The sequence below is a fragment of the Protopterus annectens genome, chromosome 14.part0, assembly GCF_019279795.1.
Source record: "Protopterus annectens isolate FY-2018-M chromosome 14.part0, PAN1.0, whole genome shotgun sequence".
Taxonomy (NCBI): domain Eukaryota; kingdom Metazoa; phylum Chordata; order Ceratodontiformes; family Protopteridae; genus Protopterus; species Protopterus annectens.
Window position 1 is genome coordinate 356,342,955 of NC_056748.1, and position 12,734 is coordinate 356,355,688.

At 35.9% G+C, this 12,734-nt stretch overlaps 1 protein-coding gene across 1 annotated transcript in view; it reads left to right on the plus strand.

The window, feature by feature from the left end:
• Positions 1-203: 203 nt before the first annotated feature.
• RGS10 (regulator of G protein signaling 10) overlaps positions 204-12,734 on the plus strand; it is a 463,550-nt gene continuing 451,019 nt past the window's right edge. The window contains exon 1 of the mRNA XM_044056078.1: positions 204-656. Coding sequence (XP_043912013.1) covers positions 611-656 — 46 coding nt within the window. The 5' untranslated portion in view covers positions 204-610. The remainder of the gene's footprint in view (positions 657-12,734) is intronic.

The window sequence follows — 12,734 nt, forward strand, 5'->3', positions numbered from 1 at the left end:
CAACCTGCTACTACTCATGCATAAATATCTGCATGTACGCTGTAGCTCTCTGCATTATAAAACAAAACCCACATTCGAGCAGAACTATTTTACTTGCTCAGCGAGTGGTATAATAAATGCAATTCCATTTCGTGTCACTTTACAGTTTCGCACATATACCCAAAACTAAAACGAGAAAAAGGGAAGGATATAGGTTTACCACCAGTAAGAGTGGTGAGGGGTGGTGCCGATAACGTATACAGTTTACCTTAATTGTGTGTGACAGAGAGGGAGCCAAAAAACGTACTTGTGGGTCCCACAGACAAGTGACGACACGCCAAATTTACATTTCCTCTCTAGGTCTTCTTTCTCTACAACTGACAGTCTGAATTTGAATCTAGAAGATGAGCTTGTGACCTTTTTTTCAGAATGAGCATTTTTTTCTGTTAGTGTCTGTCTAACCACAGGAAACCGCTTCTTGTTCTCGCTGCTAGAGGAGGATGTGCACAAACCCTGCGTCAGACTGCAAGTCTAGAAGAAAAGGGAAGAGAAAAGAAGAAAGTACAAAATAACAAGGGGAGCTAAAATAGGGAAAGGGGAAGGTTATTCCGCTGCCTTTTCTTCTGAAAGCATGTTCAAGGCGGTGAGCAGACTCAGTAGAAAACGTCCACCCTCAGGTAGGTCCTTCCTGGTTCGCTTTTAGGCGTTTATAGAACGGTAGTAGTAATAGAAGAGAGAGCGCGAGCGCGCGCGCCCTCCCCTTGCCTCCTGGGTTTGGCAGCGAGCGAGTTGCAGAGCAAACACGAGGCACATCTGCAACAGCTGCAGTAGCCTTGCTGTCAGTGTTTTAATGGGAGTAGTTGTACGCTAAGCTTTGCAGCTGTGTCAAGAGAAGAATCAGCACAAAGAGTTTATCCCAACTTAAACGGGCTGTTTTCAACAGCTGGGTGGGTTTGGCCAAGGTGATGAATTGGAAATGAATTGAGACAAATTTTGCAATCGTGGGTTTGATTCCTTTCATTTATCTGTACTTATTGTTTGGTTGCTACTGTTAAATAATTTAGTCAGGCAGAAATTCGTGGGTTAATCTCTAAGCAAGTAGTTGCTTAGTAGATCATATTTATTAAGGTAAAGGCTGTAAATACCACAGGGAAATAGGGGTACCACCTGTCCCACTTTGCAAGGGACAGTCCCTCTTTGGGCAGTTGTGTCCTGCAAAAAAATTGAAAAAAATGACAAATGTCCTGTGATTTTAGGACAAAAATATTTCCTATATTTTGTTAATAGTTGCATAAAACAGTTATTTTGTATCTGGAACGGCTAAATATTACAATAAACAGAATAAGCAACTCAAATGCTACAAGAATAAGCTTTTATTCTGGCAAAAAAAGTGAATTTCTGTTCTTTGTACTGGCCGTGGTTATGTTTTGCCCTGCAAGATCTGACGTTTCTACGAAAAATATTCCACTTTGGGCATTTGAAAAGGTGGTAACCCTACAGGGAAATTCCAGAAAAAAATGCAACTATTTTGGGAGAATCCAGTAACCAGTGAGAATGCTGCATAGGATGGTATTATCTTGGAGGGCAATACACTTCCATTAAATTGCATTACGGCTGTGAGTTTATATTAGTAATAGTAATATATACAGCCAGTTTTATTAGTGGTTGATAGTGATACATCCAGCATCTGGCATGTTGGTTATCGTACACATACACATTTGATTTTATGCGCATATTTACGGGAAGATGAGTGCGTTCTGTCATACTACCCTTAGGTTTTTCTGATTGCTGGTACGTACATTATGGACTAGATACCACGAAACTGTATTTGGAGAGGAGTAAAGAGGAAAAGTATGTACAGCTCTGTGCAGTTTTATTGTCGGTCAGATTGTTTATTTTATTTTGTGTAAAAGCGTTTTGGAAGCCATAGCAGTCAGTCTCATTCATATTTATTAACGTGTGCAATTAAATCAAAGCAGAGAGACTTGTGTTTTTTTGTTTTACGTAATATGTTTAATATACTAGATTCCATATGGCCGGCTGTTATATACCTTAGTTTAGTGGTCCCCAGTAATGGTGTACAAGCTTGAACTTGTTAATTTTATCAGTGAATCTGCGCCAAACCGAACGTAAAAAAATCAGAGTACTCTGCACGGATCATAGCAACTGAGGCATAAGGTGTTATTCTTTCATAAATGTAAAAAGCACAGCACTTTATTTTGAGATAATTGCTTTCTTGTATACATTAAGTTCGATTAGATTACCTACTTAATCCCTGTTATTCCATTAGTAGTTCATTAATAAATGCAATGTGGCAAATTTGTAGCCAAAGCACTTTACTGTAGCTAAAACAATAACTTGTAAATGGTTTGGAAATATTTTCTGGGTGGTTTTCGGAATGTAAAGTAGTGCGCTTCCAGCCTTGGACTCCCACGTAAAATAACTCATAAGTACCTCAGTTTGTCCCGTACTATGCACAGTTGTGTGTATGGTGAGCGCTTAAGATGGAGAGGTGTAGATATACTTCAGCACCATTTCTATTTTAATAAATCATAGTGGGGTAATTGCTTTATTGTGTTTTTCAAAGCTCACACGAGACTTAAAACATATATAGAGGAGTTTTTCAAGAATTAAACTGGTAAGTTTATTGGCAATTCTTAATAGGTGTAATATATTCATATTTGTTTTATCCTGTGTAATTGAGAAGGGAAATGAGGGAAGGAGGAGTCCACCTTCCAAGTATGGCCAGATTAGTAGGTGGTTTACATATCTGAGAAACATAATAATGAATGTTCATTTTTTTTACCTTATGGGTTCTTTTCACAGGCAGGGTGACAGAGACACTTCGAAACTATGATAAGATTAAAAGCCCACCTGTTTTCTTTTTTTCCTATACTATTGATACCTAATCTGTGGTTTCTGACCAACTCCTACATCACATGAACGCAGTGTTTTAGTCTTAGAAACATGTGTAGGGTAAGACAGTGGGTGCAAACTTCAGATTAGTTTACCCATTTTATGTACAAGATACATATTGCCTAATATTTTTGTGTAGGTGGTATTTTATTTATTTGCTTTTTGTAATCATGCATGAAGGGGGAATACATATTTATTGAAAAGGAGACAATTTCTTGCCTTGTCCTAGGTTGAAGTTGATTGATCTACATTTAACCGCCACTGTAGTAAGGCAGTTTCATTTGCAAAGACATTGTTTGTTGAATATTGGGGAGCTCTGTTGGCTGATGGAGGGGGAATTCAGAAACATTCACTCTGATGTAAAGTTAAGATTAATCCATCAAGCATATCAAAATTTCTTTACCCAATAGGCCATCTGCTTGATTTACTCTGGGTGAACCCCCCAGAAGAAAATGGCTACCAAACACTAGAAAATGACTACATTTTATTCAGAACACATTCGTATAATGGGAGACTGAAGATGGAGGCCATTATTTTACTAGCTATTTTTTATTTTCTGTGCTAACCTCCTCCATGCATCTGTAAACTGCCTTACAAGTCATGCTTATGTAAAGTATTACACACTTTCTGCCAGTATGTATTTTATTTGTATTTAAATGTGATGTGTTGTCCTTGTTACTGGTAGGGAAAAACACACAATGAAAGTATCCATGCCCTCCCCTCTGGACACAGTCCTTGCTTTTCTGGATGTCTGTGTAATGAACTTTGTTCACCTCTGAATCTAGGTTGTCACTGATGAATGCCCTACTCTGCGGTAGTGGATATGCGTTTGTACTTTGGCATTTAGTTTTCAGTCCCTTTCCATGAACATGATATACAATTTATTTAGTGGTCCATTTGTCATCATTTTGTTTTGCTTTCCTAAGAGTGATGTGTGGCCCTGGCCACTCCAGTAGTTTTGGTTAAATCACATCCTCTGAAACATTGCCACATTAATCTTTCCTTTAGCCACAGAAAGATCCTAGTACTTAATTGACTATAAGGATGACAGTAGGACTTACCATACAAAGAAAAAAGCTTTTAGTGTACTTTACTTTAGGAGTATCATAAATTTGTAATCTTTATGCAGGCTACCCCCCACACAAAACTAAAACAGCTAAGTCAGCTAAGTAAGAATTAGATCAATACATTTCTTTTTAACTAATGATTTAAGTACATGAACGTATTGATTGATGCCCCTCTATGTCATCCTGGTTCCATCAGTAAAACGAAACAATGGCTAAAAGTTATGAATATTTTATAAGTGCAAAATTTCAGACATACTTTGTTGTGCACTGAAAAAACATGGAGCCTTCCCATCAAAGCTGACCTCGCTATTTGCAAAAAAAACTGTTTTCTTGCCATTTTTGTTTCTTTTTTCTTGGCAGTTTTGATCAAAATGGACATTATCATAGGTTTGACTGTCTTTGTTTTTGACTTTCAGGTGATCATTTGTGAAAGCCAACAGTTTCATTTTTTTTACTTTTTTATGCTTGATAGGAGAACATTCACTCAAACTTACTTGCATGTCTCTTATTACCTGTGTCTTCATATGGTTGCTTCTTGTTCGGAGGAGCACACAGCACATACTTATGTTATTATAGTTGATATGATGAAAACAGTGAAGATGACTTGTTTATCTCTGTTTGTTTAGAATAGGAACTATGTCCTTCTACTTCTTTCCGAAGTTATGGGACTGATGTTCTGAAATAAGCCATTTAGTGAAAATTTCTGGAACAGACAACCTTGCAAGTAGGGTTTCAGTCAATAAATATAAATTTGTTGTTTTTCTGGAACTACATCAGTAATCTTAAGAAACTGGTATGTTTGACAAATCTACTTTTCGGATCAGATGCATCATTACTCATATTTACTCACATTAAATTTTTTGACAAAAAGTTTTTTTTTTCATTAAGGAATAACAAAATATAAATGTGTTAGGATTTTTGCACTTATTAAAAATTCTTTGCAAACATTGAGGACTGTATTGCTTAGTGTCATAAGTTGAATTCATAGGCATCTAGCACTGTGCAAGCAGTAAAGTTTTAACTTTACAAGAATGCTTGCAGTTTGTATTTTGCATTGTTCAGCGTAGTCCAAGCTTGCCTTATAGTTTTTCTACTTGATTTGATGACTTTGAGCAAGTATTTTATTACAATTTGAGTGTTCATTGGGAAGGGCTACATCAAAAAGATGGTTAAAGCAGTGACACACGATTATCTAGTTAAGCAGTCAGAACCTACTGCTAAAATAAAAAAAAATATGTATGTATTTTTGATTACCAGGCAGACCAAAAACACTCATGTACCTTCTAGTGTACGCTAATAAAGGTTAGACAGTATTGTGTCTGATTTTGGGTAGACCTGCAGGCAGCTCACTTTGCTACCTCATATTTTATCCCAGGTCATGACTGCCTCTTTATCGCTAATGTATTAACTCCAGAGAGTTATTGTGCATTACTCATTACTTCATCTTTTATTCATTTATTTACTTTTTTTGTGTTTTGTTGACTGGGTTAGTCCCACTGGGTCAGATGCCTCTTTTCATGAGGCCCAAGGTGGTACTCATACTAACTAGGAGAAATATGGTCAGAGCACTAGGGAAGTTCCTCTACTCTTTTAAATAAATGCTATGTGATCTTTTACATCTACCTGAACTACTGCTATGTAATGTAAATGTGACCTCAATTTAACATCTTATTTGAATGACGGATTTACATTTTGTTTGTGCAAACATGATTAATCTTCTCCAAGTTAAAACATTTTATATGAAACCATAGACTTGGTTGTTTTGTACTTCAAAATATTGGCACTGTTTATTAGTTTTACTGTGAGTTTTGTACTTTGAAACATTGGCATTGTTTGTTAGTTTTACGTGAGTTTTGTGCTTCTTAACACTGGCATTGTTTATTAGTTTTACTGTGAGTCTTCTCTTACATTCATTTGCTTTAGGACTGATTGCTTATTTGCTCCAGAGAGCATTTGTTCGTAGTTCTGAATAGTCTGTTTGCCAATTATATTTGAGAAAATTAATTTATTTGCTGATTATCAAGTTACATGCACATTTAGCATCTGCTGCTGCATGCATGTCTGTGACTTAGCTTGCATCTTGTTCTGTTTTGCAGGTCATACATGAATAGCACTGCATGCATACCCTACTCATGATATCTTATTATAGATACAACCAATGTTTTTGTTGTGCATTCTGTTTGTGTGAATGGTAGCCTAAAAGCAGAAACTTGCTTCTAAAAGATGCTGCCAAAAATGTGGAACTTTGAAAATAAGGAATGTGACATACATAATTATGTTAAAATCTGCATTCCTATGCTCAGCAGATGTCAGAATGAGATTCTTTTAAATGGATTTCCATGCTAAAATTACAGTTTGTACAAACTGATTTAATATTTTCTTAGATCTGTCATTAACTATAATTTTTCTGCCTCACTTTGAGCTATAAAAAGATGGACTGGCTCTCACCACCCACATGCTTGATGAATGGCTTTTATTTATTCTTTTTAAGAGACCATTCAACTGTCATACTGTCAAATACCACTTCAATATGTATGATAGCATCTTTTTATTTTTAAGGACTCTTTTCTACTTTTCTGACATTCTAGGGCTGTCATTTCACTGTCCTATGTGTTTGTATTAGCTGCCCAGACTCCACCATATTTTTGAATTCAGCTGAATCCTTAGTGCCATACTGTGGGATGTGGCAGGTGTAGCTGTGCTGCCCATTTTGTGAGTTTAAAACCTGTTGCTTGGTGTGCTGAGGTGTACTCCATGATTTTTTATTTCTCTAGGTTTGCCACTGTATAGTGTTAATGGCAAAAACTGGTTGAGAGTTATGGTGCAGTCAGTGTTGTATCTGAAGCCTGTCCTATGAATTGTTTGATACTGAATCTATACTGTCCGTCATTTCTCTTTTTCATCCCACACATAATCTTGATTAAGTAAAAAGACATTTTATGACATTATTTGGCTAGAGAGATAGAACCAAGTTTCTGGATCAATTTATTTGTGTTGTATCAAAACAGATTCTTTTGAACTGATGTGCGTATAGACTTAGACCTGTGTCAAGCTGTAGCTTTTTTTGTCATTATTCTTGCTTTAAAAGTTTTATGCAGCCACTGTTGAAGTATCCTTTCCTGAACGTGAGTTTTAAAAGCATGTATCTGAGTCTTTAGTCGGATTTCACACTTTCCTTTGATTAACTCCCATGATGATACTGTGATCTAGCGTACACATAGCTGAGTTTAATATGTTCCATCGTCTTTGGAGACCTTTGGTATGAAGGCTACTTTTGTTAAAGCAGATATTTTGTGACTAGCATTATTGTTTGCCCACCTTCCATGTTGTCTGTCTCCTGTTTTTTCTTGTTGCTTCAAGGGTATAAAACCAGCCTTTCTTTTCAATTTTACTTGTACTATTGGTTAAATTTAGTTTATGCTTAACATATCTTTGGACATAACATGTTACAGTTATTATAAATTTATAATGCTGAAAACATTTAATGTAGTATATTATTATCTACTGATCTTTTTGCAAGTCTCTAAATAATGTCAGACTTTCTATGAATTTGTGGAATTAGATTGACAAATGACAAGTGCCCACAGTATTTGTTCCAGAGGTTGTAGAAGAGCAATTGTTATACGTTATATAGGTTATGAACGGTGTAAAATAATTTTAAAGTATAATGATTAATTCTGATTCCTCTTTGGCAAGCTAAGGAAGCCAACATTGCAATGTCTCCCATGAATCAACTATATCACACATATACTTACTACAACCTCAGCTGAGACAGAGCAAGTAAAATATGCTTTTTTGTGTAGCTGTGTGCTTACAGGATTTGCCGTTGATTGTCCCTAATATAACACAGTAGCAGTAGTTTAGCTGAAACTGAAGGTTTAGGTTAGAATTAATTTGGTATAAAATAGAATTTGCCGTTGACTGATTTGATGACTTACAAGTTGCCGGTGTAAAATCTTGAGAGTTTCCGAATGTCACACAGTAAGGACTAGTAGTAAGAAACAAGGTGTAGTGACTAGAACATTGAATGCTTTGTACAGTTTCTCATAGTTTCTTACTTTGTCAAACTTTTAGTTGTGCATTAAGCTGTGGGTAGCAGAAAGGACAGTGGTACTAAACCTGTAAGTTTTTCAAAGTTGTAATGCCGTTTTCACAGCTTAGCTATGGAACGCATTTATTGTACATGAAAGTTAATGTATCTACATAAGTTATATGGAAAATGTATACTTGTAAAGGGTTTAAGGACATTTGGAGTTGATTTGCATCATTTCACTCTGAGCGGTTTTATAAAACTACACGTTTTGGCTCTATGTTTCTTAGACTGTCTTATCTATCACTGTAGCTTTTTTTTCACTTTTCTAGCTAAGGTTGCTAAAGCTCATTGACCTAATGAATTTCTCCACAAACCTGTTGTTCCAAAGCTTTCTCTCTCTGGCTTCCTTTTGTATAGATAATGAATGTATTTAGTTTAAAAATGTTGTTAAAAGTACACATTTTTAAGTCTCTGTTTTAATCTTTACTATAGTGAGGCCCATCAGATGCAAATGTCTGTTTACATTAGTCAACAGTAAGTTTTGTTCTAGGACAATGACATACAATGACATACCTGTACTCAATTCATGTGAATTACTCGTATATTGCCTCACTGGCTGAGTAGTGTTGTTCCTCTTTTAATAAAGGTCACAATGGCAGCAGGAAGGACCAGGTTTCTTTTTCCCCATTAATAGATTCCAGCGTATCATGTGGGATCCATCAGCTTTTTGAGAGTGGTTAAAAAGGTATACAGTGTCCTTAGCATGTCTGTGTGTTTCTGCAATCTCCTGCCAGTGGGCTGTGCCTGAGGCAAGTCCAGTGGTATTTGCCCAAAGGTGTCTTCTTTATTAGGTGCTAGAAACACCCCAGTAGCTCCTGTTGATCTGAAGAAGTGATGGTTATACTGTGAAGCTCTTCACATCACTGACCTCACTCACCATTTAATGCAGAGTAACCTATGTGTCTGTGCAGCTAACCATCATACCCATTGCATGTACCTGACATTTGTTTTCTGCCAATACCCATAACTTAGGACCATTGCTTAAGATGGTTTACACAGACTGATCTTTGCTGCTTTGAACGCTGCCAACTTGACAAAACTTGGTGTGGGAGGAAAAAACTCAAGAGGTCCTGGCTGCCCGCAGAATGAAATTTAGCAATAAGAAATGTAAGGCACTTCACTTATGAAAGGATAATGTACAGTGTTTGTATGGTATTACTAATGAATTGGTCTCAGCAGGTACAAAATATAATAATCTTAGATCTTATAACTAGTGAGCTGAAGTTTGCAGTGTGTACTAAATCACAAGTCAAAAATGATATAGAATAATTAGGACACTATTAAAGAATCATTGCTTCTATAAGCAGCTTGGTTTTGTTACTCGTTTATAAAAACATCATTCGACCTATACATGAATATGGAAACATCTTTTGCAGTTACAGCCTTAATGATACCAAAGGGATGGAAAATACAAAGGCACTTTGCTAAACATGTTAATAATGTTAAAATATAAAATGTTGAGTGTATATACAGTACACTGTTGTTTAAGAAGAGGAGACTTAGTTTGGATATACAACTGTTTGCATAATAAGTAGTTAGCAGTGACTTTAGATATCTTATTTGTAACAAATGGAAATTTGACTAGCCAACAGCATAGTGGTGAGTCTTGATTTAAAAAAAAACACAGGCCATGCAGTATAGGGTGTTTCAGCTATAGGGCTGGGAAAACTGAACACATTAACTCTCAAAATAAGACAACCAGAATGCCTATCAGTGTTATAAAAAGAGTATGGATGACCAATTTGAAAAAAAAAATGGTCTTTTGGACAGTTATCTCCTGAAATTTGGTTGGATATGACCTGTTATGAGGTCCCTAAGCCAGTCCAGACATTAAAACATTATGAACAGCTAGAAGCATAATTATTTCTGTATAGAACTCTGAAAAGCATAAACGTTCTGAAATGCTCAGAGCTATATTTCATACTGCATTCCAATAACAAGTACACTTCAGGTACTGATGTTTTTGACACACATATACACTCACAGAGAGTCACATCTGTACTAATTCATTTCCTTTTTTTTGCTTATGTTTTATATTATCCCACATATAGATTTTATATGAAGCCATTTTCTTGGAGTAATTTTAACTAACTCATACAATTATCCAGAAATACCAGCATTGCCAAAACCTACATATACGAAATAGACTTTGTAAAACAGAATAAACACATTTGAGCCGAGGGACACAGCAGTATTCCGATTAGTTACTTTTACTGATTTCTGTGCAATAAGGTTAAATCCATAACATGTCCTATAAAATTCTGGCTCTTGAAATATAGAAAGTCGTGCTACTATTATTTATGGGGGCAAAGCTTTTCTCTTCACTTATCCTCTCATCCCATGTTAGGACAAGTATAGAAAACCCAGATGTCAGAATATTGTTTTCCAGCATTTGAGCACTAGCATTCACATGTCATGATCTTCATTCATTCTAAAATCAGAACAGTAGATGTCATATAACTTTGTAATCAAAGTGTACCTACATGTTATGTAGACATCAACATATACAACAAAACATCAATTACAAACACTGTGTTGACAATCAGATGCTAAGCAGCACTGCAGTAAAAATGACTGAATGAATGGTATAAAAGAAATTAATGAAAACATACTTTAAAACCTGTTAACAGTATAAATATAGATATCACAAACATGTCCTCGTATTTCAGAATATGAACAATTCATTGTGCAAGCATAAATAGTATTCCACATAATATAGTATACAACATTTAAAATTATTTTAAAATAATATCCACAAAGGTATGTGTTTCTGCTGTGGACATTAATTATATTGCATATAATTATATTACATTATATATATATATATATATATATGTCTACTTCCACATTTTGAAGTTTCAAAATGTCGACTTTCTTATGGTCAAGACCATAAGATCGAAGTTTTGAAACTTCAGAATGTAAATAAAAAAAAATATATTTTTTTTCATTTTTGCCCTCTGTACCCCCCACCCCTGCTAATTAAATATACCAACTCTGAGATCACACTACAACAAGGAAAATGGTAAATGTACCGTTCCATGCAGCACAGCGATTTCCATTTACACAGTTCAAAGTTTCAAAACTTCAATCTTATGGTCTCGACCATAAAAAGTCGATGTTTTGAAACTTCAAAATTTAGAAGTAGACCCACATATCTCTCTCTCTCTCTCTCTATATATATATATATATATATACACAGTGGATAGAAAAAGTGTACACACCCCTGTTAAAATGCCAGGTTTTTGTGATATAAAAAAATGAGACCACAATACATCATTTCAGAACTTTTCTCATCTTTAGTGTGACCTATAACCTGTACAATTCAATTGAAAAACAAACAAGTCTACTAGGGGAACAAATATAAAAAATAAAAAATGTACAATAAGCTGGTTGCATAAGTGTGCACACCCTTAAACTAATACTTTGTTGAAGCACAATATCAATGGTGTCCACCTTCAGTTGTAACACTTAACTCATAAATGCTCAGACACCAGGCTTTTTAGAACATGGGTCTCACATTGTATAGCTCATGAACAAATGCTTTGCCTCACAAAACGTGTATGTTAATAGAACTTGTACTGTGAAAGGAAACACAGTTCATCTATTCTTTAATAGTTTTATTGTCAGTGGAGAAGTTGAGGTTAAACCTCTTATTCAAAGTCAAAGTAAACTTTATTGTTGATCAGATATACACAGCAGTGCAAGCTGAATGAAATTACATTGCTTTGGTCCCTGTGCAAGACATAACAATATCACATAGTTTGAACAACAGTAAGACAAATGCACATACAGTAATAATTAAAATATTAACAACACAATAAATTACCACAATTTAACTGGAAGATATTAGACAATATTATACTAGTAAGTATTGCAAGACTATGACATCGCATTGTGACTGCTTAGATTATTACACGTCATCAGTTGTAGTATGATATATTCTGATTTTCATGTTGCACATGTATGGTGTGGTGATTCACTCCTGACTATTGCACATTTAGGAAGTAATAGCATAAAAAAATCAGGCTAACTGTGCCAGTTATTGAAGCAATTTGCCAGAGTGATTACAATAGCTGATACTTCATAGCAAGTGGCATATTGATCTAATTATTTGCTGGCATGCCTGGCATTCAAGTTCATCAGCCTTATGGATAGAGGGAAGAAGCTCCTGTTCAGTATAGATGTTTTGCAGTGTAAGCTGCAATACTGCCTGCCCGAAGAAAGGCGGAAGTACTTGCCATGGGCAAGGTGAGTGGGGTTGTTGATTATCTTCCTAGCCCTTCCCACATGCTGAGTCTTGTGCAGATCATCCATGGATGGGAGTGAGGAACCAATGACTTTTTCCGCTATCTAATTACCCTCAGGAGAGCCTTGCGGTCAGATGATTTGCAGTTACCATACCAAACTATAGTATTATTTGAGAGGATGCTCTCATTGGTCCCCCTGTAGAAGGCTTTGAGGATGGACTGAGACAGGTTTGCCTTTTTCAGTTTCCTTAAGAAGTGCAGACATTGTTGTTGTGCTTTCTTCACTGTGTGGCTAATTTTGAGTTGGCCAGGATAGGTCATCTGAGATGTGTACACCCCCCAGGAACTTGCTGTTTTTCACTCTTTCCACTGCCACCCCCTTAATTTCCAGTGGTTGATGTATCTCCTGAGTCCTTCTGAAGTCCACTATTA